The sequence below is a fragment of the Ambystoma mexicanum genome, chromosome 11 (assembly GCF_040938575.1).
Source record: "Ambystoma mexicanum isolate Mex_15411 chromosome 11, UKY_AmexF1_1, whole genome shotgun sequence".
Lineage (NCBI taxonomy): Eukaryota > Metazoa > Chordata > Amphibia > Caudata > Ambystomatidae > Ambystoma > Ambystoma mexicanum.
The window spans coordinates 425,614,152-425,641,648 of record NC_090934.1 but is presented as its reverse complement, the minus strand read 5'-3'; the positions used below and the strand labels follow the sequence as shown (position 1 = coordinate 425,641,648).

General features: G+C 50.8%; 1 protein-coding gene across 7 annotated transcripts in view; it reads right to left on the bottom strand.

The window, feature by feature from the left end:
- PHF21A (PHD finger protein 21A) overlaps positions 1-27,497 on the bottom strand; it is a 2,009,174-nt gene that overhangs the window by 549,745 nt on the left and 1,431,932 nt on the right. For all 7 annotated transcript variants that reach the window (XM_069623242.1, XM_069623245.1, XM_069623243.1 and 4 more), the window contains exon 13: positions 24,143-24,203. In XM_069623242.1, the coding sequence (XP_069479343.1) occupies positions 24,143-24,203 (61 nt within the window). The remainder of the gene's footprint in view (positions 1-24,142; positions 24,204-27,497) is intronic.

Genomic DNA, 27,497 nt, shown 5'->3' with positions numbered 1-27,497 from the left:
TCCGACACATTGGAATATGGAAATACGCGTCCTGCAAATCCAGGGACGCTAGAAAATCCCCCTGTTGAACGGCGCGGATCACTTCCTGCAGAGTGAGCATCTTGAATTTTAGGCTCTTTAAAGACTTGTTGAGATCGCGTAAGTCTAAAATGGGACGCCATTTGCCTTTCAGCTTTTTTACGACGAAATATCTTGAGTAGACTCCTTGACCTCTCTGTGATGTTGGAACTAATTCTATCACGCCCTTTGCTAACATGAGTGTTACCTCTTGTTGCAGTATCTTCAGATGGGAATGAGCGGTGATCGCAGGTGGAATTTGCGGAGGGCTGTGTTTGAATTGTAGAGAGTGTCAGTTTCTTATAGTATCCAGCACCCATTGATCCGTCGTTATTCGTTCCCATTCGTCGACGTATTCCAGGCGTCCTTTCACTGCCGGCTCTGAAAACGGGTGACGCATTGTCTGCAACCCCTCCTTCCATACATGGTCTAGTATTGGTATCGAGAACACAGACCTCCTTCTCTTACCCATGTGGTCGAACAAAAAACAGTCCTTTTTCTGTTCTTCCTGGGACAAACCAAATTCTTTGCATGCCTTCTCCATCATAGAATGGAATGACGCAATGTCGTCCGGAGGGGACGGGTGAGCTGGGCTTCTAGGGGTTTCCAACTCCACCTCTGACTCCCAGGTTGGATCCCTGGAGGGGGATGATGAGATATCGGACATGGCTCCCCTGTCAGACTCCGAATCTGGCAGCTCACCTTCCTCTTGTGCCAGTGCTGAGATTGGCGTGCGTAGGTGCGTCGGTTGACGGGACGGGCCCGGCTCGTCGACGGGTGACTGTGGCAGGTTTGCCTGAGGTAGTCTCTGGTCCAACGACTAACAACGACTGAAGCGTGGACAGAATTTCCAACGACAAAACAGATTGAGGATTGAGAAGAGGGGCAGATACCTGTATAACGGATCCCCTCGTCGACGACTTGTCAGCCACTCGTAGCCCTAGGTCTGCTGGGCCAGCTCTTCTCTCATTCTCGTCCTCCGAGGACAGCAACACAGCCTGTTCTTGTAGTAAAGTATCCGGGGGGGGTCGGATCAAAAACTTCAGGCCTCCAGTAGAACCCCCGTCAACGAGGCCATCATCGACGTCGGTGGGACGGTGGATGCCACCTGCGTAAGTGGCAGGGTGGAGGCCGATGACTGGGCTGCCGTCGACGACGGTGACTTAGCCAGTGGTTTTGGCGGTCCCGCCTTTTCCACACTTGACTTGCTTTTACTCGACTCTTGACTCGTGGTCGATCTATGATGATCGCCCGAGGAGGATTTCCTTTCATTTTCATGCTTTTTTGATGAAGATGATTTCTTTGACGAGGAGTCTCTAGTTGAGTGACTTCCAGACGACTCTTTTTCCGTCGGTCGAGATTTCTTCGCCGGTGGTTCCGACGAGGTAGCGCGGCGTGATGTTTTCGCCGATTGTGTGGAGCCTACCTCCGAAGGGGGGTATGCCCCCGCTCCATCATTCAGCCATGCCACCAGTCGTCGACTGCGGTCTTTGAGGGTTTTTTGAGAAAACGCTTTGCATATGTCGCAGTTATCCACCGAATGATGAGGGTGGAGGCAATATATACAATCCATATGTCCGTCCCCCTCGTAAACTTTTTTCAAGCCGCACGTCGCGCATGGGCGAAACAGCGCTTTTCCTGACCCGGAGGACATTTTCTGTACTCAAATTCCAGTAATGCAAACTTGTACAAAATAGTAAGACAACGCGAGGAGATCCCACTGCTTTGGAGACGGTTGAAATCTGAAGGGGAACCGCGGGGGCGGGCCTCTTATACGGGGACGGCCTACGAAGCATGCGTAGGCGGGTCCTAAAAGGACGTAGATAGGACACAAAAGTGTCGGAAGTTTTCCTATTGGAAAAGGCTATATATGTGTACCGAGGGGCCCCAGTCTGACGACGGGGAATATTCTAAGCATGTGAATCCATGGAAGATCCAATGCTGGAGAAAAGGACAGAAGAAGAGAAGGTTAGAACAAGGAGATTTCCATTTGGTCATCATCTTTTCCTGGAGCAGCCGCACCTGTGGATAAAGGAAAAAGACATTAAAATAAACTACGTCGCATTGCCAGCTGCAGCGCCGCGCCATACTCACCTGTCTTCGGAGCATCTCCACGACCCGGCACAGCACCCGTTTAATCTCCGCCCGAAACATCAGCATCTGAAAAGACAAGAACAAACAAAAGGTGAGCAGGGTTCTGCCAAAGACATTCTTTTACTTACCGCAAGATACTTACTCGGAATTTTACCGCTCGAGGCAGCGCTGGTCACCATCCTACGAGAGACATTTTTGGCAAGGCGCCGCACATGCAAAGAAGATAAAGAACTATTAGTTAATTACACTTGGAACAATATTACTTGCTAGACATTGCTTGGTACAAACTGACTCTCACCTAAGCGCTACCTTCATCCATCGAGGCGAACTCACTCCTTGGATCACGCTGCAAGGGAAAAGGTATGAAAGGAGTAAGAGTGAATTAATAGACATTTGAACTCTAAAAGAACTATACATTCGGTTTACACACTACTTACCTCAGAGTCATTGTTGTCTGGAAGTCTGCCAAATACCTTCGGATCAGTGAGGTAACTGAACTTCTACGCGCCCCTGCACTCCACGCAGGATGGAGAGTTCATCCTTCCACACAATAAGGTGAGACTTTATGAAGGGGAATACTGGAAGTTTTCAGGGAAAATAGTATTAGTGTAACCTCTCTACCACGGGTGGCTAATCCCCTTTACTGCTTTTAGGAAAATATTCTTGCGGGCCAGGCAAACGAAACTGAGTGGGCAAGTGCAGTCGATCATCACTTCGCTACGAGTCACACTGGTGGAGACTGCAGCAGTCCAGCTTCGTTCGACGCCCCTGTGGAATCCAGGTGAGAGTAACAGGAAGCGATAAGAACATAAGCTGTCTGCAACTGAACGCAAGTGAGAGAAGGTTGGAATGAGAAATTTTAGTTTCAATGCTAATATCCCTTTTCTCTCGCCAATTGCCTGCTGTCACTCTATGAGAAGCACCTAGACTGGTCTGTAATATTAATGGAACATACCTACATTTCAATATGCGGTCAAATGGTAAAGTTTACATATGAAATATATGCAAGTAGTAGTCCAGTCACATCTTATGAAAAGGTTGAATAAAAACAACTGTACCCCCTCCTCATAGTTACAGCTCTGGTGTTAGCAGGGGGTAAAATGGAAATAAGGCAAGTTAACTGCTGCAGCCGATGTACCTCAAATTCCTTGGGCTGGAACGCTATTAAAATATGGGAAAATCACAAGTGAAGTTTATATGAACACCTCAGTAAAGACAGTTGGAGAAGTTTCTTGGAATCTTTGGCTCTACATTCTCACGGTGGAGTAATGGATGAGGGCAACCCTGAACATACATGTGTGGGAAGCAACAGCATTCCTCATAGCTGCACAATGCAGGCACCTTTTTATAACAAATTAAGTGTCCATACTGTTTACATCATTGCTGTTTGTGCAATTGTTCAAAATACCCAACACTCCAAGAGTAAACTTGAGCAATTGATCGGACGTTCCAGCAAAATATTACCTTTGTGGGTGTGGTTTAGGCCATGGGTCTTGCCAGCTTGCGTTTAAGTTAATTTAAAATGTTTGTTAAATCGGTAGAGTTGGTTGCACTGTACAATACATAGGAACTTTTTGAGATTTGTGGGTATGGAACAAGTTACTTACCTGTAACTGTTCTCCAGCATGGTTCTGGTATGGATTCACAAGCTCGTGAATATTCCCCGTCAGGCTGGGAATCCTCGGTAAAAGAAAAAACCGTTTCAGTTTCGTTTCTAAACTGTCTTTCTCCGATAAACCAATCACTGAGCTCTGGGTCATACTGCCCCCAGCCAATGACTGCCCACTACCATACCCCTCCTCTGGCTGCCATCTTCAGATTTGGTAGCATGTAAAGTGGCAGTAGGACCAAGAGAAGAGCCGCAGATGGGCAGAAGGGAGGGTTTGCATTTGAATCCATGCCAGATAACAGTTACAGGTAAGTAACTTGTTCCTTCTCCAGCATGGGGTCTGGCATGGATTCACATGCTCATGAATAAAGATACAAAGCAGTTCACACATGCACAATCACAGGAGGTGGCAAGGCACAACAGAAGCAATCTCTTACCTCCTCACCAGGCTCACCTTCAAACAGGTAGCGCAGCACCGCTTGGCTGACTCTGGACACCTCACACCTCCCTGGAATCCTTGTCGACTCAGTAGAATTTCGTGAAAGTGCGCATCGACCTCCATGTAGCAGTCCTGCAAAGTTCCAGCAGGGCCACACCAGACAGGAACGCTGTAGTAGCAGCGATCGCTCTGGTAGAATGGGCTCTCAGACGGCCAGGCAGCGGTCGGTTTGCCAACTGGTGACAGTGAGTGATACAGCCGGAGAGCCACCTGGAAATACAAGCCTTGGACATGGCCTTCCAGTGGTTCACAGGACCAAAGTTAACAAAAAGCTGGAAACTGTTTGTGCGGGCCACATAAAACTTTAGCGCTCTAGCCACATCTAGGGAGTGCAAATTCCTTTCAGCCGGCGACAATGGCGTTGGGAAAAAACACAGGTAACACCAAGGGCTCGTTGAGATGAAATTCCAACAGAACTTTGGGCATGAAGGAGGGGTGCGTCCGCAGCACCACCCTTCTCTCGTGAAAAGTCAGGTAAGGCTGCTTGCAAGAGAGGGTCTGGATCTCACTTACTCGTCGTGCAGAGATGATGGCCACGAGGAAAGCTGTTTTCCACGACAGAAACTTGAGCGAAGCTGAATGGATAGGTTTGAATGGAGCCCCCATGAGCCTAGTCAGCACAACATTGAGTTCCCACGCCGGGGCCTGAGCCTTCACCGGCGGGGACGAGACGGACAGTCCCTTGATGAATTTAGACAGTGCGACCACAGTGAAGACGGTCCCGGAGATCTGGTGTAGTGGGAGATAGCCACCAGATGAACCTTGATGGAGGCATGAGTCAGCCCCGACTTAGCCAATGACAGTAAATATGGAAGTACTTGAGGGTTTGTGACCCTCAGAGTGTTGATCTTCTGCGAACAGCACCAAATTGCAAAGCACTCTAATTTGTGTCCGTAGCATTTTAAAGTAGATGAGGCCCTGGCCTTGGTGAGTATCTCCTTGCTGTCCGTCGGAAGATCGTAGCCCCCTAACTCTAACGCTGCAAGAGCCAGGCCTTTCGGTTCAGAGACCCCCAGGTCGTGGTGCAGAATTGCGCCTCCTTCCCTGGCGAGAACTTCCGCCACCACTGGCAGCTTGACTGGAGAGGAAGCCGACATGCTGCAAAGGTCCGGGTACCAGACCTGTCTTGGCCACACTGGTGCGACGAGGATCATCCTGCACCGGTACCGTCTGAGTTGATTGATGACTCGAAGAAGCAAAAGCAACAGAGGGAATGCATACAGGAACAGGCCATCAAAGGGGAAAGAGAATGCATCCCCCATGCTCCCTGGCTGGGGAAACCTGCTGGCGAACATCAGGCACTTGGTGTTCGTCGCCGTTGCAAACAGATTGATCTGGGGATTGCCCCATCTGCGGAACAGGTGATCCACTTTGTCCTGCCAAAGTTCGCACTCGTGGCACAAGCGCAGCTCCCTGAGAGAGTCGGCAACACTGTTCTTCACTCCTGCCAGATGAGGAACCTCCCCTGGGCTATGGCCCAGTGACAAAGGTCCTGCGCCTCTTTGGAGAGCGCCAGGGATCTTGTTCTCCCCTGCTTCCAGATGTAGAACATCGTGGTGGTGTTGTCCATGACGACCCATACCACCTTGACCTTGAGGGACGGGAGAAAGGACTTGAGGGCCCAAAACACTGCCCATAGCTCCAACACGTTGATGTGCAAAGTCTTCTCCTCCGGTAGCCACAGGCCTCTTGCATGAAGGCTTCCGGTGTGTGCTCCCCATCCTTTCAGGGAGGCATTCGTCGTGACTGTCTCCTGATGAGGTGGGGTCTGGAAGACCGCACCTGCGGACGGATGTGCGCGCACTCCCCACCACTGTATTGATCGACGGAAGCTCTCGTCGAGGGTGATCTTGTCCTCAAAGTTTCCAGAGACTTGTATCCAACAGGTGTAGAGCAACTCCGGCAGGGTACGCATCCGTAGCCTGCAGAGCCAAATGAGGTATATGCATGACGACATCATGCCGAGTAGGGACTTGATGGACCTTACCCTTGCGACCTTCAGGGCCAACAGCCGTCATACCTTGCCCAAGATGGCTGATATCCTCAAATCCTACAGACACACCAGGCATGACACTGTTTTGAGTCGAGATCCCAGAAACCATGCATCCTGCGATGGAATCAAGCAGGACTTCGCATAGTTCACCGAGAACCCCAGTTCCGTCAGCAGGCGGACGGTCCGCGCCATGTGGTTGACAGCAATGTCCCTTGATCTGGCCCGGATGAGCCAGTCGTCCAGGTAAGGGTACACGTGGATCTCTCGACGGCGCAGCCACTGGCGCCAGGCACTTGGTGAACACTTGGTGAACACTTGGTGCCAAATTTAGTCCGAAGGGAAGGCCCTTGAACTGGAAGTGTTGTCCTTGAACCACGAAGCGCAGATACCTTCGGTGGCCCCTGTGTATGGGGATGTGAAAATAGGCATGTTCCAAGTCCAGCAACAGAAAATCCCCCTCTTCCAGCTATCCTAGCAAGTGCTGAAGAGTCACCATCCGAAACTATTGAGACTTGATGTATTTGTTCAGGCGGCGGAGCTCAAGGATGGGCCTCCAACCACCGGTCTTCTTTTTGACAAGGAAATAACTAGAGTACACTCCGAAGCCCCGGAGCTTCTTTGGGACAAGCTCTAACACACCCTTTCTTAGCATGGCCCGCACCTCCAGCAGCAACTGAGGGATGCGATTTTCCTGACTGGCCACCGGTTGTATACGGGGACACTTCTGTTGGAACTCTAGGGTGTGTCCGTGAGCAAGAGCGTCCAGCACCCAACGGTTGGGGGAGATGGTCTTACACACACTGATGAAGTTCGCCAGCTGGCCTCCCACCGGGGTGCATGGGTGGGGGCCCGACTCTACGGCCGGTTCAGTCCTGTTTTGTTGTCGAAGCGCCACCGTGGGGGCCTTGGTGACGACGTCCACCTCCAGACTTGGCAAAGCCCCTGTAGTTCTCCTGGGCCGACGAGCGGGAGGGTTTACGGTAGGACGAAGCATCTCCTCCGAATCTTTTAGAAGAACCATGGGATTTTCCTCCAGAAGTCCGAGAGGACAGCCGTCATTGCTGGAACGTGCCCAAAGCATGAGCCGTCTCAGTGTTCACCTTGATGGCCTGAAGGGACTCGTCCACCGTCTTCCCAAACAAATTGTCCCAGTCAAAGGGGATGTCCAACACCCTCGACTGAACATCCTGGTGGAAATTAGTGGCCCTCAGTCAGCCCCGCCGACGAAGGCAAACGGTGTTGCCCATTTGGCGGAATCCCTTGTCGGCAATGTCTGTGGCCACTGTATTGACATGGTACGAAGCCACCTCGTATTCCTGTAGGATCTCCAATGCCTCCGCCGTCTTGTCGTCTAGAAGGAAGTCTAGGAGGGGGGGCATCTTGAACCAAAGCTCTCAGTCTTAACATGCCACAATGGCGAGGGCGTTAGCGGCCTTGATAGCCGTTGTGATAACTATTTGCCCCATGGCATCCAATTTCTTCCCCTCACCGTACGGTGGGGGGCTGCGGGGGGGGGGGGGGGGGGGGGTTATTAAGCTGCCGACAAGGAAGCGCCCAACGACTTCTTCTTGGCCGCCGCCGAAACCACCAAGTCTGGCAAAGGCTGGGACCATAAGCACTTGGGAGCAGAGTCCGGCACCCTGTATTTCGTCTCATAACCGTCTCTCTTCGCCGGAGCCGATGAAGGGTTCTTCATGAGGGACAAACCCTCATCCCAAATGTCATCCAACAGCAAAGTCTTCCTTTTCACCTCTCAGCGGTGGTATAGGAGAGCTTCTTTCTTCTCCTCCGGGACGAGCTGGAATAGCTCCGAGGCCCTGGAGCTCAAGGCATGGAACAAGCCTATCTCGTCAGGTGGTGAAGATCTTGCAGGAGGCGATGGGAGATCCCCCAACCTGCCGTCGTCGTCTGTGCCAGTGCCCTTCGTCGCCGGGTTCGCAGGTCTGCATCATCCCTCGAGGGAGGGTTAGGGGGGGGGAGAGAGAGAGGGAGGCAAAGGGTGAAACGGAGGAAGGGGAGGTGGACTATCCTTCGTTTGGATGGTGGTTCCTCTGATGGGCTTGGCCCCGCGGGCGGGACTGCCGGCGTAAGCATCATCCTTGTCCGGATCTCCGAGCAAAGGGTATGCAGAGCCGTAAGAATGTCCACCAAGATATCCCTAGGTGGTTGTTGAGGTGGAGGCGACGGAAACAAAGGCGATTGCGGTTTAGGTCGCTCCTCCGCTTCGTCACCGGCCTGCTGCTCCTCGTCACCTTCATCGTCCCCTTAGTCGTCGCCCTCGTCGGGATCTCTCCCGCGGGGCCCGCTCTAGACGCCTCGTCCCTCCTGGAGGATGGGGAGGTTGGTGAGCTCCTCCTCTGAGGAGATGTCCGTGCCCTGGAGGGCCATCGTGTCCCCCCCCTTCTCTGCGATGGCAGCCAGAGGAGGGGCTTAGGTAGAGGGCAGTCATTGGCTGGGGGCACTATGATCCAGAGTTCAGTGATTGGTTTATAGGAGAAAAACAAGTTACATATCAACTGGTAACGTTCTTTCGACTGGATGTTCCTCCAACATATTCCACATCTTTGACATGTAATTTCCACAGATGTGCTGCTTCGGAAACTTTTCGGCAGAGGGCGTCCTGCGTCAATGACGTCGGGTTGATGTCCCTCGAAGGCCTCCTTCGAGGGCGACGTCATCGGATGTTATAAGTAGCATGTACAGCGCCTGTAGCCTCAGTTCATGTTTTTTCCCTCCACAACGTGCAACATAACCGCACACAAAGCCTCCTTGACTGCACATAGCCTTGTGGGAACGCAAGCTGCAATAGCATAGGAAATTCTTCAGAGGGGCAGGCTGGGAGGGCGATGAAGAATATGTTGGAGGAACATCCAGTCAAAAGAACTTTACCAGTTGGTAAGTAACTTGTTCTTCGAATGGATTGTGTCCTCCAACGTATTCCACATCTTTGACAGACTCCCAAAGGAGTATCGGTGAATGGAGGAGGGAGAAGAATTTAGATATACCCAATCAGATGGCAGAATAAAGCACTGCTTTACCAAAGGCCATATCTTGGCCATGGAAAGTATCCAGGGAGTAATGCTTGACAAAGGTGAGGATGGAATTCCACGTTGCAGCATCACAAGTGTTCTTAACAGGAACTCTCCGCTGCAGGGCTGTGGATGTAGCCATGCACCTGGTGGAGGGAGCACACCAACCCTCAGGAGGGTCCTTGCCAGACAATCTAACATTCAACAATGGTGAGGATAATCCACCTGTACAAGGTCTGTTTGGTAACCACCTGGCCCAATCGGTGTCCAGTGTACCCCACAAAAAGTTGGTTGTCCACTCTGACCCCGGAAATCCTAGACATAAAAGCTCAAAGCTTTCCTAGGGTCGAACCTAGGGAGCCTCTCCACTTCCTTACCAGGATGAGGAGGATAGAAAGCAGGAAGCACCACCTTCTGGCACAATGAAAACTCAGACACTACCTTAGGTAGAAAGGACTGACTTACCCTCAGTACAACCCTATCCTTGTGGAACACCGTAAGGGGTGGCTTAGATTAAAGTGCCTGAAACTCGCACACTCTGCGAGCAGATGTAACTGCAATCACGAAAACTGTCTTGAAGGTCAACAGTCTCAAAGGACAAGAATGCAAAGGTTCAAACAGAGCACCCATCAAGAATTTCAAGACTAAATTCAGATCCCAAACCGGCACCTAAAAAGGGGACGGCGGAAACACATTCGTGAGCCCTTTTAGAAACTGGGTAATCAAATCAATCTTAAAATAAGAACATTCTTCAGACGAGCGCTTGAAAATAGATGGCGCTGCCAGGTAACCCTTAATGGTACCCACTTGAAAACCCTTGTGGGCCAAAAAAGATCAGAAAGAAAGAACCATCGGAATAGAACACTGAAAAGGATTGACATTGTGTCCTCTGCACCATTCGCAAAACTTACGCCAACGGTACAGGGATTTGGTTGCTGGACACCTGACCGAAAGCATCACGTCATCCGGGAGGTCCCAATCCTTATATCTCAACCTTTCAGAAACCATGCGTGAAGGTTGAGAGTCTTGACCTCTGGATGGAGAACCCGATGTGAGAGAGTGAGAGAGAGAGAGCGAGAGAGAGCGAGAGAGAGCGAGAGAGAGCGAGAGAGAGCGAGAGAGAGCGAGAGAGAGCGAGAGAGAGAAAGTGAGAGAGCGAGAGAGAGAAAGTGAGAGAGTGAGAGAGAATACTCTTTGTTGGGAAGACGGCGTGGAGGACAGATGGACATTTCTCGAAAGTCTGGGTACCACGCTCTCCTGGCTCAATCCGGATCATGTGGGACCCGAACCTCTGCAACCTCCTTAGAACCGGGTACTGGAGAAAATGCATACAGAAGTGGAAATGGCCATTCCACGGCGAACGCGCCCCCCTAAAGTTCCTCTCAGAACAAACTCCATTGAGCAATATCTCTTGAACTGCAGAGAGTGAGATTCCTTGCTGTATCACCCAGAACCAGAGCTGCATCGCCTCTCTGCACAGCAGGTGTGACCCTACACCTCTCTTTTTGTTGAGGTAACGCATGGCCGATGTGTTAACCGTCATGATCAGGACACTCCTCCCTCACACAAACGGCAGAAAAACCTCGAGGGCTAGCCTGATGGCCCGCAGCTCCAAAAAAATGTATGTGGAGTTTGGACTCCGACGGAGACCAACGACTGCTCGTGGTCAGCTAGTTGGCGTGAGCTCCCCATCCTGTGAGGGAAGCATCCGTCACTACCGGTACCTCAAGCCACAGTTGCCAAAAAGGCTCTCCCTTCATCAGATTCCCTTCGCTAGCCCACCACAGAATATCCTGTGAGACTGAGCAGAATCTGAAGGAGATCTGACATTTTGCCTGTGAATTGTGACCACTGCGTCCTGAGAGCCCATTGAAGGGATCTCATCCTCAGTCTGGCACCAGAAAATTGCAGGATGCCATGAGGCCGAGCAACCTTAAGAATTCGAAAGCTGGGAGACTCTGGGCATGTTGAAATTTGTTGACCATCTGGACAATGGGATGAGCCCAATACAGCCCTGATGTACTGTAGCTGTTGGGAAGGTGTCATATGCGACTTCTTGAAATTGAGGGAGAAGTCCAGCTTGTGAAGGCAGTGGCAGGTGAGGCTGAGATGATCCAAGGCTTGTTTGGAGAACGTGCTCGAATCAGCCAGTCGTCCAGTTAGGGGTAGACGTAAACGCCCCTCTCCTAAAATACGCTGCCACCACCACCACGAGCTTGGTGAAGACCCTCGGACGGAGGTCAACCTGAATGACAGGACCCGAAACTGAAAGTGTGATTTGCCAACCGCAAACCTCCGGTATTTTCTGTGCTTTGGATGGAACGGCACATGAAAATAACCATTGTGTAGGTCCAGTGACACCAACCAATCCTGAAGTCGAAGGACCTGAAGGACCTGAGAAAGAGTGACCATCTTGAACTTGTCCTTCCTGAGGAACTTGTTCAAGCAAGGCTAGTCCAAGATGGGTTTCAGTCCTCAGTCTTTCTTAAGAAACAAAAAATATGGTGAATACCAGCCCTGGTTCCTCTGTGCCACAGGCAGTAGTTCTATAGTTCCTTTCTCCAGCAGGGTCAAGATTTCCTGCATAAGGAGCGGATCCGGAATCTTCAAAGAGGGCTTCCCCGGTGGATTGTCGTGAGGCCGATTTAGGAAAGGTTAGGCAGTAGTCGTGGGCTATTGTTTCCAGAACACACACATCTGAAGTAAAGGCTCGCCACTCTTCGAGATGCTGAGTCTGCCCCCAACCGGCAAACAATGAGACCTGGCCTCACAGCTGTTTTGGAGCAGCTGTGGCAGCGCCTGCAGGTAAAGACGCAGCTGATTGAGCGGCTTTGGCACCTCTTCCCCATCCACCACGAGGAACTCTACTGTGGCAACTTTGACTGGCTACTCCTCTCGCTCTACCGAAAGGAACCACCCCATCACTGCTGTCCCCCAAGGACAAAAAGGCAGAGGTTTACGCACAGCTGCGCCAAAAGATTTAGCAGCTGCTTTGGAGGTCTGCAACCTCTCAAGGCTCTCGTCAGCCTTGCTGCCAAACAAATGAGAACAGTCAAAGGGCATGTTGAGTAGACGGGCCTGCACATCCAGTGCAAACCCAGACTTCCGCAACCATGCAAAGCTGCGTATCACGGTGCTCGCAGCCATGAACCGGCTGACACCATCAGCCATTTCCAACCCAGACTGAAGGGATTCACACATGGCATCCTTGCCATCCTGTACAATAGCAAGAAACCCATCCCTTTCTTCCCCTTCAGGAATATGCTCAGCCGCCAGAGGCACAGTGTGTGTGAAAATTTTGCTAAGGCACAGGTGGAGTTGGCCGATTTCAGTGCCATACTCCCAGACGAAAATACCCTGCGTGCCCATCCATCGAAGCGTTTGTCGTCCCTCTCAGGAGTGGGGTGTGTGGATAGGTAGCTGGGGTTGCCACATGGTTGGCCGGTATTTCTTAGTCAATGACTTGTTGACCGCCGGAAGAGACTCCGTGGTGTTCCAAGTAGCATCCACCCTTTTCTGTAACGCCATGTGAAAAGGCAACACTGGGTCAGTGGACGGACCCTGATCTAAAATGTCAGTCAGGTCAACATTATCAAATTCAACTGGAGGGCCGGTCCACCCTAGGTACTCCGTAACTCTCGACATCAACCTCCTATAGGAGGATTCAGCAGGAGTCCCAGGCTCTGGCCTACCAAACTCCCATTTCAGGAAATGTGTCAAGTCCACTGGCATCATGTAAAGACTGACGCAGATCCTCCATCTGACTATCCTCAGAAAAGACAATGTCAGGAGCTTCAGGTGTTGCACCAGGAATATTAAAAGGCTCCAACTCCACATCAGACCTCTCCTCATCCTCATATATGTTCGGTAGAGAATGAAAGAACTCCTTCCTAGGTACAAGAGCAGACCTGGATTCAAGAGTAGACTTCACAGTCTTAGACAGAGCCTTTCTCTGAGGATCCACAGCCACAGGGGACTCCAACCGCAAATTCTGGCCTTTAGGCCCCAATGGCAATGAGGGTGCCAAAGGCTCCGAGGGCCTGACCGAGGGTAAAGCCCTGACAGCCGCACTCGATAGACACAGCGCAGGTGTCGAGGCCTTCCTCGACACCTTCCCAGACTTCGACGGTTTCGTTGAGGATGAAGACAGCAACCTGGATCTGGCACGTCTCTAGAGATCTATCGGAGCCTTGTCTGAACGGGACCTCGACGGTTCTCGATGTTTATCGCACCACTGGCCGGGCCCGAGGGCGCGCAAGCATTAGACCGAGACTATTCCCTGCCAGCTTCAACCGAAGGTACAGACGGAACAGTGCCCCGAGATTGAAAAAACAACAGCATTTTCTCCCTGAATGCCTCCCATTCCTTCGGAGTTCAGGATTTAGTGGGACAAGCCACTTTCCTCACAGAGCCATCATCCGACAAGGACGGGGAAGGCGAACGGTGACGCTGGTTCCGGGAGTGCCTTGATGAGGACTAGTGGCGAGAACCACTCCGGTACCGAGATCCCCTGGACTCCCTCAGACGGGGAGAATCGCCCCTCGAGTCGTCAATGGAAAGACCAGTAGTCTTTTTGGATTTATGGGGTTTGGAGACCAGGCTTACCTGCAATTTCCCCTTACGTTCCTGCAAGGTCTTGGCAGTCAACGACTGGCACTTCGAGCAGTAGTCCGTGTCGTGGCTCTCGCCCAAACACCACAAGCCGATATGGTGCAGGTCTGTGATGGACATCTTGGACTTACAGTCCCGCCATTTTTTAAAGCCGGTCGGCGGGGTAGAAGAAGACTTTATCCGGACATCAACCCGACGTCATCGACGCAGAATGCCCTCCGCTGAAAAATTTCTGAAGCAGCACAGCTGTGGACATTACATGTCAAAGATGTGGAATACGTTGGAGGACACAATCCTTTCGAAAGACAGTTTAGAGAAGAAACTGAAACAGTTTTTTCTTTTACCGAGGATTCCCAGCCTGACGACGGGGAATATTCATGAGCATGTGAATCCATGCCAGACCCCATGCTGGATAAAGATATAGATGTTTGCTGTTGTTTGAAGCACTGTTTCACAGTAAAAGTTCTACATTGTATGTAAAATATAATTCATGTAAAGATTACTTATAAACATCCCAGTTATGTATTGTATGACATTTTCAGTTCGTTCTCCTGGTAGTACTGAGCTTGCAGCAGGTGGCCATTAAAGACAGTTGATAAACGCAGCAGGGGTGCCATTTGTCTGTTTAGCACTGGGCAGCATCTCAAAATGATGGCTGAATGGATATCTTTATGGGACACTTTCACAGTTGTGAAACAGTGTGTACCTTTGGCACACAGTTTTTGTTCCCATCCTTTATGGCTTTGGGTATCCTTTCACAGGTTTTTGGATGCACTTGCGCATTCAAATTTACTCTTTGCCGTTTTAACTTCTACATGATCTATTTCATGCTCGCTGCTTTTGGGCGGCCACAGACCTGTGAAATGTGGGGCAGCGGAGGGAAAATTAGTGCTTGCTTCGGAACATCATTATAGTGCCACCTGTGGGAACTCTGTACTTGATTTAAGCACAGGCATGCGTTTAATATTGTAAAATGATGCATCCTTTTTAACCTTTACTTTTCTGAGCGGAAAACCCTTATTTTTGCAACGGTTTTCGGCAGCTGTCGCTGATGAGCATCAAGCACCTAATGTGTTAATCCTCGCGTGATAACAGGACTAGCAGAACCATGTGGTGTGACAGAGGAGGGTTAACTGGAAACCGTGCCTTGAGAGCACAGAGCCTGGGGACGCTCATTAAAACTTGATTTGATAAGTTGCGTATCCGGCAGAGTACATTAGGTCAAGCTTTTTGAAGAAGCGGCCCCTGTCGACGATAATGGCCATGAGAGGGTCACCCCAGCAACCAGGAAGTGTTGGAGTGGAAGCGTTGGTAAGAACCTCTCAAGAGTCCTGCATGCCTGCAGTCCTGTCAGCAGCTGCAGGAGAAGTCATGCCCAAGTGACTAAGAGATGAATAAGAGTCCGATACAGTCAGAGATACAGCGCACTATCATGCTCTGCGGTGCAGGAATGGAATGGGTACGATTTAGGCCATGGAACCACCTGAAGGAGGTTGATGAGTCAGCCTGCTACCACCACATGTCTCAGAGACCGCAGGAGAATCCATTGTGCGCAGAGAAAGAACCAGTTACTTAACTGTAACTATTGTTCGCCAACATTGGTCTGGCAAGGATTCACATGCTCATGAACATTCCCAGTCGTCACGCCAGGAATTCTATGTAAAAGAAAAAAGTTTCATTTTCACTTACAAACTGTATTTCTCCTCTACACCAATCACTGTACTCTGGGTCATACTGCCCCCAGCCAATGACAGTCCTCTCCCTAAGCCCCTCTGGCAGCCATCTTCAGATTTGTTAAGCACGTAAAGTGGCAGTATGACCAAGAAGAGCCGCAGAGGGGTAGGAGGGACGGTTTGCATGTGAATCCATGCCAGGGAACAATAGTTACAGGTAAGTAACTTTTTCCTTTTCCATCATGGGGTCTGGCATAGGTCCACATGCTCACGAAGAATACACAGCAGTACAACATTCCACAACCACGGGAGGTGGCTAGGCTCAACAGAAGCAATTACTCTTACCTCTGGAACAGGCTCACCTCAAGCGAACAGGCTGCGTAGCATTGTTTGGCCAACTATGGACTCCTCCCTAGAATCTTTGTCGACGAAGTAGAATCTCTTGAGGGTGTGCGTGGACCTACAAGTAGCAGCCCTGCAGATGTCCATCAGGGGCACACCAGAAAGGAATGCCGTCGTCGCAGCGATCAATTTGGTGGAGTGGGCTCTCAGGCGGCTGGCAACGGTCAGTTCGCCAAACGATGACCGTGCGTGATGCAGCCGGAGAGCCACCTCGAGATGGAAAGCCTTGGACAAAGCCTTCCCATGGCTCACAGGACCAATGTTCACCCGAAAACTTTGTGCGTACTACATAGAACATTAGAGCACGAGCAACGTCCGAGTGCAAGGCCCTTTCAGCCGGTGACTAAGTCTTCGGAAAAAACACCGGTACAAAGGCTTGTTGAGGTGGAATTCCGACAGAACCTTCGGCATGAAGGAGGGGTGCGTCTGCAGCACCACCCTCGATTTGTGGAAAGTCAGATATGGCCGTTTACAGGATAGTGCCTGGATCTCACCCACCCTTCCTGGCAGAGGTGATGGCCACAAGGAAAGCAGTTTTCCACGAAAGGAACTTGAGAGGGGCCTGATGCATAGGCTCGAAGGACCCCCCCCCCAATGAGCCTTGTCAGCACCACATTGAGTTCCCACGACGGGGCAGGAGCCTTCACCAGCGGGAAAGATCGAAACAGTCTTTGAGGAACTGTTTGACGAGATGGAAGGATCAAAGAGAAGATCTCCCGGAGACTGGGTGTAGCGGGAGATACCCGCCAGATGCACCTTTATAGAGGCGTGCGCCAGTTCCGCCCTGGCCAAGGACAACAAGTATGGAAGAATCTGCAGACGGTGACCCTCAGAGGAACGATCTTCTGCTACCAGCACCACGAAGTGAAACTACTGTGACAGTAGCACTGAGTCGACAATGCTCTGGCCTCGACAAGGACCTCCCTGCTGTCCATCAGCAACTCGTATCCTCCAAACTCTAGGGCTGCAGGAGCCAAGTCCTCAGGTTCATAGATCCTGAGTTGTGATGCAGGATTGCACCTCCTTCTCTAGTGATTAGATCCGCGAGCACCGGTAGATGGACCGGAGGCGATACTGACAGGGTGAGAAGGTCCAGGTACAAACTGTAACGCTCACCTGATTCCCACGGAGGCGCTGGTCCCGGCTGAACTGTTATAGTCTCTTCAATTGAGAAGCGTAGAGCTCGGATGACTCTCTGGACTGGGCTTCCTCTTATTGACCGTCTGGCTTGCAGGGTAAGGTTTCTGCAGACGGAAGAAAAAAGGGTTAATGACCGTTTAGCTGGACTTCCTCCTCACTAATCGGCAACTCTCCGAAAGTCCAATGTCCTGGTGAGCTCTCACCTTAGGCGTATAAATGCTGGGCTCTCCATCCTGCGACTTATGCAGGGGTGCGTGGGTTCCAGTTACGTCACTGGAGATCCTCAAAGTCTTTTGTGGCCTTAGTAGTGGCACAGGTGCTGAGATGCCAAAAGGTGATGCCGCCGTTGCTGCACGAGCGGATGCCAGTAGGTATAAAGAGTTTATAGTCTTGAGGAGATGGGCACCTTTAATGAAGTCTTTGCATTGTCTTTCAGGTGCCTGGATGCTGAGGGCGTGGTCACTGAGAGCGCGACACGTGCAGTTGTACGTAGGTATGGGAATTTCAATGACACCTCAATGTCCCTGGTTTTCTGTTTTCAGGTCTTGAGATGTTGCGGGCGTTTTCTCAGTCGCGGATGCACGTGGGTAAACACGAAAGTGTTAGGCTTTCTTGCAGTCTTTAATGGCACTTAAATAATGTCTTTTCTTGTTTTCAGGTGCCGTGCTGCTGCGGTTGAAGAGATCGTAATACGCGCACAAAAGCAGGTAAGAAAAGTAAATGCGGCCGCCTTCACCCGATTCCTACTTAATGTTCTTTGTCTTTACAGGTGCCGTTAGGCTGCTGAAGAGAAGGCCGCGAAGAATCCGTGAAAGCACAGATGGATCAGGTAAGCGAGCGCGGCTGCGAACGTGTTGCAACTTGCTAACCTTATATTTCTTTTGCTTGCAGGTTCTATCAGTGTCTGGATTCCTGGATGGTAAGTATAGTTCTCGTGTCTTTCTTCCACAGGTTGCTGAGCTGAAGCTGGAGATGTCACTGGAATGCTGGAGCTGACTCGGTGAGCGTCCTGCTGCAGATGCAGAATAACGCAAAGCACGTTTTCCCAATCGGGTGTGGTTTAAATAGTGTTGGAGTGATTGGGTGTCTTCTTCCTCAGCCTCGCCCAGGTAAAAGAGTTCCTGTGTTCCAGAGCTAAGGGGTGGGACCAGCCCCACCCAGGTAAGAAAGTAGTCCCAGTTCAGGGAATAGTTCCTCCCTGCAGAAGGCTGGGGACTTCATCCTGCCAGCATTTGCAAAGGTGAGTATGCAGCATGGTCTGCTACAGGTAGGTCCACCCAAGCACCTTTGCAAGAATTATGAGCCCGGCGCCCCTGGCGCCGGGACTGAGGTTCCTTATGAGCCTGGCGCCAGAGGCGCCAGGACATGGTCCAAAGGGCCCCAATAGGGGTTTGCTGGAGCCGGGGACGAGGGTCGTGAGCCTGCTTCCGGGGATGCTGGGCTTGACTTGGCTTCTCGGGAGCAGTGCTCATGACACAAACTCTGCCTCGGCCACGCCGGGGTGATGAGTATTATCCTGCAGCAGCACTATTTGAGTTGATTGATGACTCGCAACAGGAGAGGCACTGGAGGGAACACGTACAGAAACAGGCCTTCCCACGGGAAGGATAACGCTTCCCCCATGCTCCCTGGTTGGTGGAATCTGCTGGCAAATTTCTGGCATTTGGAGTTCGCCGCCATCGCAAAAAGATCGATATGGGGCAGTTCCCACTCGTGGCAGGAGTGCATCTCCCTGCAGAGGGAGTCGGCGATGGTGTTCTTGACTCCCGCCAGGTTAAAGGGGATGAGGAACATTTGTTGTTCGACGGCCTAGTGCCACAAGTCCTGCACCTCCTTGGCGAGCGCTGGGGTTTGAGTGCCCCCCTGCTTCCTGATGTAAAACATTGTGGGGGTGTTGTCAGTGAAGATCCTCACCACCTTGCCCTTCAGAGATGGAAGAAAGGACATGAAGGCCCAGAACACTGCCCGCTGCTCCAGGATATTGATGTGAAGATCCTTCTCTGCCTGCCACAGTCCTCTGGCGTGCAGGCATCTGGTGTGAGCTCCTCAGCCCTCCAGGGAAGCATCCGTGGTGAACCTCTCCTGGTATGGGAGGCTTTGGAACTCTGTGCCCTGGTTAACAGAGTGGACGCCCCATCAACGAATCGCCTGTTGGAACTCCTCGTAGAGCGGGATCTTTTGCGCAAAGCTTCCCGACACCGCAACCCAGCAAGCAACCAGGAACTCTGGAAGAGGTTGCACCCATAACCTGCAGAGCCGGATAAGGTGGATGCTAAAAGACATCATGCTGGTACGCACTGTGTCGGTCTTCAGTGACAAAAATCGCTGCACGTTCCCCAGAATCGGTGCTACCCTCTCCTCTGAGGGCGACACAAGGCAGGACACTGTATTGAGTCTGGCTCCTAGGAACAGCGCATTCTGCGATGATGTCAAGCCCCGTCTCCGTGTGTCCCATGGCCAAACCTTGCGAACTGGCCCGGATGAGCCAGTCGTCGAGGTACAGGTACAAGTGTATCCCCCGTAGGCGCAGATGGGCCACCACTGGGGCCAGGCACTTCGTGAACACTCCGAGTCGATTTCAGGCCAAAGGGGAGGGGCCTTGACCTGGTAGTGCCATCCCAGCACTACGAAGCGTAGGAACTTTCGGTGTTTCCTATGAATGATGACGTGGAAGTAGGCGTCCTCCAGGTTCAGCGACGTCAAGAAGTCTCCTCCTTACAGTTGGCCGAGCACGTGCTGCAACGTGACCTTCCTGAATTTTTGGTACTTTTTGAGATGCTGCAAGTCTAGAATGGGCTGCCAGACCCCGGTTTTCTCTTTGACCAAAAAGTACCCAGCGTCGTCGTGGAATCAGCTCCATTGGCCCCATTTGAAGCATGGCCCGTACCTCTTCTAAGAGTTGAGGGATGTGCTGCTCCTGCCGGGCTGCCGGAGGGATCCGCAGACACTGTGCTGAAACTCGGGGTATGTCCGTGGGCAAGAGCAGCCAGCACCCATCTGTTGGTGTAGATATTCTCCCACTCGCTGCCGAATCAAGTCAGCAGGCCTCCCACCGGGGTGCATGGGTGGGGGCCCGACGTCTTGGCCAGTTCAGTTCTGCTTCGGCATCTGTGTTTCGCCTGGAGGGCGGTGACGACGCGGACCACCTCCACCGAAGGCCTTGCAACTGCCTCTGTAGATGGACCGGGAGGGTTGAAGGGTAGGACAAGGATAAATCTTTCGATTTGCCCAACTTTCCTCTGGAGGCATGAAAGGAAGAACAGTGTGGTTGGAGAGTGCCTAGGACGCGAGACTTCTCTGTATCTACCTTGATGGCTTGCAGAGATGCATCGACAGCCTTCCCAAAGAGGTTATCTCCGCCGAAGGGCATGTCCAGTACCCTCGTCTCGATATCCAGGTGGAAATGTGTGGCTTTTAGCCGGCCTCCACGACTAAGGCAGACACTGTTCCCCATCTGCTGGAAACCTGTGTCGGCAATGTCCAGCGCCGCTATGATGGCATGGTCCAAAGCCACCACTCCCTCCTGGAAGAGGGCGATTGCCTCCGTCCTCTTGTCATCGAGGAGGAACTCCAGAATCGGGCCCAGCTTGTAACATTGTAACAAAGTTTCCTGTCGGGCCTGGCCAGGATCGCCAGTGCGTTGGCCGCCTTGATGGTTGGAGCTGCAGTGTAAATAACCTTCCTCCCCCTGGTGTCCAATTTCATCCCCTCGCTGTCCGGCGGGACCGAGGATAACGAGGAAGGGTTTGATCTCTTCCTTGCAGTTGCAGAAACCACGAGTCTGGCGATGGTTGTGACTGCAGATACCTCGGAGCAGACTACAGCACCCAGTACTTTTTCTCCAGCAAGTCCAGTCTGCCTGGGACCGTGCAAGAATACTTCGAGGGCCACTGCGCCTCTGGTACAGGAAGCCCTCCTTCTTGGTTTCCTCGAGCATAAGCTGGAAAAGTTCAGAAGCTTTGTTGACTATGAATGAAACGACCCCACCTCATCTGGTGAAGTCGCTCTGTTGCCATCAGTCGTCGGCATGCCCGTGTCCACCTGAGGTGGGGAGGGCACCTGATGCGGGTGTGGAGGTCGATACGGGGGCGTCGGATGACGCTTCCTCTTTTTAGCCAGAGGCTGATCCGGGACCGCAAGGAGCCGGGTCTGTGGTATCCTTTTCTGGATTTCTGACACCAACGTGTGTAGGGTCGAAAGGATGTCCAGGGATAAATCTCTCGGCTGAGCTGGGGTGGTCTGAACACTAGGCCCCACGCAGTCGGCGTCGTTGCCGCCATCATGGTCGTCCTCCACATCCTCGTGACTGTGTGCAGGGACTACGATCCTCTGTGGACAAAACGTCCATGGCCTGGGGCACAGCCTGTGGTTGGCCTGGGACTTCATACCCCCCTAGAACCGCCCCCCCAAACAACCTTTTTTGCACCTTGAGGGGTCGGACCAGGCTCAGAGACAGCATCCTCTTCTCTGGCGTGCCAGCAGGCTTCGCCACCGCCCCAGAGGCAGGGACACCCTGGGCACATTAGGGGCTATCTTCACAGGATTTGCCGGTTGGGCCTTTCGAGAGAGCTGCCGCCACCAGCTCAATCGTTGACAAAGATTTCCCCTGCGCCGCATGGGCCTTCTTGGGCAGGACGGCTGCCTTTCCCTCCGTTCTGGGCTTCTCAGACTTCTCCCGGAGCTTAGCTAGGTGTGACGATTTCCTTTTTGAGGAGGAGCTCGATCGCTGGCTGGCGATGGAGGCGGATGGTGTTGTTGATTGCGCCCTGCCCATCGAGGGACCCGTTTGCGCTGCGACCCCAACGGAACGAGACACATGGTGCTTGGCCTTGGGCACCCTCAAAGGACTTAGAAGCCCACTCCTTGGACAGACCAGTCCTGGGTGAGGCATGACCCTGCTTGGGGCACAGGGCAGAGGCCTTAGCGTTTAGCCACGCTGCCAGTCTACTGTGTCGATCCTTCATAGTTTTCTTGGAGAAGCGAGGCAGATCTTGCACGCTCCTCCTTTGTGGTCCGGGTGATGCCAGTAGAAGCACTGAAGTTGTTTGTCCTTCACAAACAGGTTCCATAGTCTATCGGGTGCAGAGCTTTAAAAAGGACCTTCCCTTCATTCGCCTTCATGGCCGGAGGTGCGGAGTAGGCCCGATGGACTTCTGGAAACTTCGACGTTCCTTGCCCTTGAAGGGCGCTGAAATTCCCCGACAAACGGATCCCTGTTGTCGGCAGATGGAGAGAAGAGCACACAGGCTCGTTTTTGACAAATATAGAAACTTTTTCTGTCGAAAAACGAAAAACTGTAGAAGTAGCTCACAGAGCAAAACTGGAGGACTCCCACACTTGAACGTGCGGTAAAAATCTGAACATGGCTGCCAGAGGAGGGGCTTAGGGAGAGGATTGAAGATGGCGGTCATTGACTGGGGGCAGTATGACCCAGAGTACAGTGATTCATTTAGAAGAGAAATACAGTTTGCAAGTGAAAGAAAAACTGTTTTTTAACCAAGGATTCTAGGCCTGACGACAGGGAATAGTCATGAGCATGTGAATCCATGCCAGACCCCATACTGGAGAAGGATGGGCCTCAGACTATCCTGGAACGATGAGAACCGCCCTCAACGGGGCTGGAGCCTTCCAAGACTGACATCCGGTGACACCAGTGCAAGCACCATTACCAGCCACTCAGAGGCCTTGGAGTGAGCTCCGATACTGCAGTGGCAAGTCCAGTCAGGCGCAGAGCAGGCTCACTCAACCCGGCGATGCCCAGGAAGGAATTGCCAGGTTGGGGCACCTAAGAAAAGAGTGTTTTACTTCCCTTTTTGGAAGCCATAAAACTCGTCAGGTGACCCAGAGGTACTGACCTGAAGATCTCCCCTCACTGTGCCAAGCAATGTTGGAGTGACTTCCTCCAAAGTGCATCACAGAGCAGACAGGTGACCCAGCAGTGAAGTGGTCCCAAACCCATTGATGAGGACCGGTGACACGTGGTGCGCACTGAGAAGCTTGCTTTACCGAGCAAAAACAGGAGGGAACCAGGGAAGAGTCGGAAAAAAAGAAAACATGCCACAGGGAAGTGGCCAACAAATAGAAGGAGCGCTGTAGAAGGCGCCTGACCCTTCCGACACAGAAAAAGGGATTTAGAGGAAGGAGCGTGGGTGTGGTGGCAGGGGTATGGCCACGTTCTGCACATGCAGCCCAGCCTCTACATGCAAACTCTTAAAGGAGAAGTGTGTGTTGCTGTGCTATGGCTCTGGCCCTGTGCTTGGATGGTGAGTGCTCATTTAAGTATGGAGGGAAAGGGGTGGGACATAGAAGACAATTATGGAGGGAAAGTAATTTGGTTAATGCACGTGGGCATATCCAAGTTAGGTGTTCTGTACAGGGAACTAGATTTTTACACTCCTCTTGAACCTTGAAGGAATATTCTGTTTTCAGGGTTCTGGGGAGTATTGTTCTAGAATTCCAAATCTAATATTGTGAGCTCTCTCTGTGTTTCAGTCTTTTGAACCTGGTTGGTGTTAGGCTGTTAACCTGTGATGATCTTAGCAGTCTGGTAGGTACAGATTTGTTTCAGTAAGAGTTCCGATATCTAGGAGCAATGTTATGGAATATTTGCCAAGTAAGAGAGTTGGTTTTGTGTGATATTATTTTGCAACAGGGAGCCAGTTGAGGTTTAAGGCCTCGCGAGATATAGTGCCAGGGCTGGAGTCTCAAAATAGCCTATTTATTTTGGATAGGTTACTGTTGTATTAGTTGGCCTTTGTTTTGTCCAAGATAAAGACCATTATAAAAGTCTAGGTGACAGAGGACAAGGGTTGGGCTCTGAGATCCTGTGCCCTGGTCAAGGAAAATTGGTAACACGTATGCTATATTAATCATCTCAAATCTACCCAGATGGAATCAAGCTGAATAGCTCTCGGTTCATGTTAATAGGTAAGTGGTACTGGGATGTTGCAGACTAGTGAGAAGCCAGCAAGCAAGTGAGAAACTGAAAAACTCAAACCAGCCATTAGCAATCCAGGTTAGTTTCTCAATAATCACCTCGTTTTCGTGTCCCAGGATGCAGCGTGCTGTTCAGGTACGTGACTGCATTCTTCTTTCTCTGCAGAGACAAAAGAAAAAACGCCAGAATTATTGTAGTTTCTTTGTATCACGCCAGAAGGAGGCACATATTGACAAGGAGACGACCTACTGCTCAGAGGTACAACAAGACCCTCTGTTCCATACCTCCATGCCAGCTGCAACTTCCATAAAAATCTTGAATAAACTCAGACCAGTGGCTGCCACAAACTCGCAGTTTTAAGAGGACGAAAGCATCTAAGAGGGCTGTTATTAGTGGATATGAATGCAAGTTACTTAATGAGCCAAACAGTGTAAGAAACCCTCTGCAGAGAAACAACAAAAACATGCTTCTTCTATCAGTTGTAACACACTCAGTGAGGCAAGGCTGAGAGGCAGCTGGCAGGATCAGCCATATACAAATGAATACTCGTGTCAGTTTAGAACAGAGGGCAAAAAAAAACAGATACTCCAAGTGGAATACAGCTCACAGAAAGAGCTATTGTAATCCATTCCAAGAGGATTGCTCACATTGTTGGCATGCAGGCCTAGACCCCCCGGGCTCTAAGCTTACAGAGGGAGATCAGTAGGGGATTTCTCACATTGTTGCCCATCACAGATAGCGTTAATAATTTATGGAAACTGGGAAACAACCAGCTGAGATATGCAGATTGGTTAGTCCGAATATTAGCAGATTGTTCAATGTATGGATTGTTAAATATATCACAATGGTCTGGAAAAAGGTGTGGGGCAGGAGGAAAATAGACTGAGTGACCCACACTTGCCTCCCTAGCCAAGGCGTCCCTAAATCCCAGGTTCCTTAACTAGTGATCAGTAACACCTATTATGGCGTTACTGAACGAACACCTAAAGGATAAAACCCATCTATCTGGCTCCATCCTAGGATTTTCTAGAGATGCCCTATCCCAACACTACCCTGGCTATGTCATCAATGTGGCCTGATGGGAAAAGTGCCAAGATCATATGCTCTGGTTCAGTCTCACCCTCATTTTCTCCTGTGCACTCCTCTCCCTGATCTTACTTCCTTCCTCCCACCATCTTTTCTCCCATCCTAGTCCCTCAGCTCACTGCACACTCTCTCTCTAGCACCCCATCCACACCTCTCATTTAACCAGTTTTCTCTACACCTTACCACTCTCACTTTGCCCAAGCCTAACTATCTTCACCCCTTTTGCTTTACTCCATCCCAACCATACCCAGACTAGTGCATTCCAGCCCCTGAAACCACACACCCTTTCACTTTCACTCTTTAATTTCCCCTACACTTCTCCCTCTCTAACTTTCTTCCTCTCTTGCTCACTCACCTTTTATGAAGCACACCCACACTACATCACACAAATGGATAGTACTTTCTCTTACAAATACCTCACCTGTACTCTGCTCCAATTTTGCCATTAACGCTCCAGCATTATGCTGCTCCTCCATCCATCCTCCTCATTCTCCTCCCCCTCAGATCCCACAACCCACACTGTCTCCTGCTGGCTCTGTCTCCCCAGCCCCTTGCATTGGCTGCAGCACTCACCTGACTTTAGGAACTAATCTGCGCCAGTCTCTCCCCCACAACACCCCAAAGACTGCGTTATACAGGTGAGAGGCTTAAATAGTGTTGTAGCAGCAAAAGGCTCAGGCTACTTGTTCGCCCTATGGCATTACTCAGGGGCTGGTGAGATTTTTTTCGAATTTGGTTTGGGGAGGATTACTGTGCCTCTCTTCACTCTGTTTTCTTTCCGTTGCCCTGCAATTCGCCTGTGCTCCGCCTGCGGTCACGTGTTCTGAGTCTTCTGCGATGGCTGCAAACTCTCAAAGTGGGAAAAAACCACTGAACAGGTTATCATGCCATGTTCTTTCTGGAGAGGGGCGCCTGCTACCTTTTTTGAAAGAGTCTTCTGTTTGGCAAAGAAAAATCCTAGTCCATTCACAGTCTGTTCTTCAATTCCCTTCTTCTCACTCTGGTCCAGGTATTCTTGATTGTTTCCAGATGCACTCTGGAAGTTGGAGCCGTGAAATGGAAAAAGAGATCACTATTCAAGAAAAAGTACAGGGATGCATCATTTGACAGAGCAGTGCCATTGATGACATTCGTGGCAGAAAGGGAGGGTTCAGGGACTGGAATCTTCCCATTCCTCCTCCCCTATCCCTCCCCACGGAAAGGGTCATCTTCCCAACCTTGTCACATGATATGAATGTCTGTAGGAGAATGTTGTACAAGTAGCTCACTGTACTGTCTCTTGTACGAACAGTCGTTGGTCCATCATCTTGCCAAATCATGGGAATACCATGGCTAGTGAACAGCATACTAGAATGCTGTTAGCAAAACAAAAGGAGTATTCCAAAAGGGAATCAAAAGCATGCACAGGCTCTACCTGCCTATATGCGACAGTGGTGTCGAAAAACCTAAATCACGGGCATGAGGCCCTTCTGATTGTTGCATTTTCCCTGACAGGTTACTTAACATTCCACTTAGAAGTCCACTTGTTGGTGTAAGATTCCACTGCTAGTTGTAGGCACTAGGACTACATATGCCAATCGAAAAACCAGCTAACACACCAACAAAGTGAGACACTGGCAGTTCCCAGTGATTGGGTGGCTGACAAAATATGTGAATGGGTGCAACCCTAGGATTGGAAGCTTAGCTTCCCCCAAACTCCAAATGTACCTTAAAGAGTTTGCACCTTAAAACCTTGTGTGCCCTGAAACACCTTTTGCTGTACAGGCGCATTATAAATACCCAATGAATAAATAAATAAAATAAGAGAATCTGCAACTTGCCTTACTCAATGGTCAGGAGCACCAAGACGGCACCTCAAATGGAGTACCAAGTTCTTTAGCCCCTGGTTCACAGCATGCATTGTTACTCAGCCTCCTCCATCACCTTTCTACGTTTCCTTTTACATGTTTTTCAATTTTAAATTAGCCACTTACTATTTTCATTATGTATTCATTTACAGCCATTCATTTAACAATATCAACCATCCTGAGGAACCAGATAAACCTATCTGGAGAAACACGTGTCGAGGGCACTGAAAGTATCGTATACAGAGGGCATTTAAAGTATTGTATACAGCTTTTCCAATTCTGAAAAAGAGAAAGACTTTGATCTGAATCATCACACATGTGGAGCAACATGTAACGGATCACACATGTGCAGTAGCATGTAATGGACATGTGTTTGAATCATATACAAACTACTTTCTTACCATAAAGTCTCATCATCTTTTACTTTTTCGAAAGGGTGCAGACATTTTCCCCACAATCAAATGGAGAACTGTGTGGAACTTTTAGACCAGTCCTGCCAGTAAAGAACTGGTGGCATCTG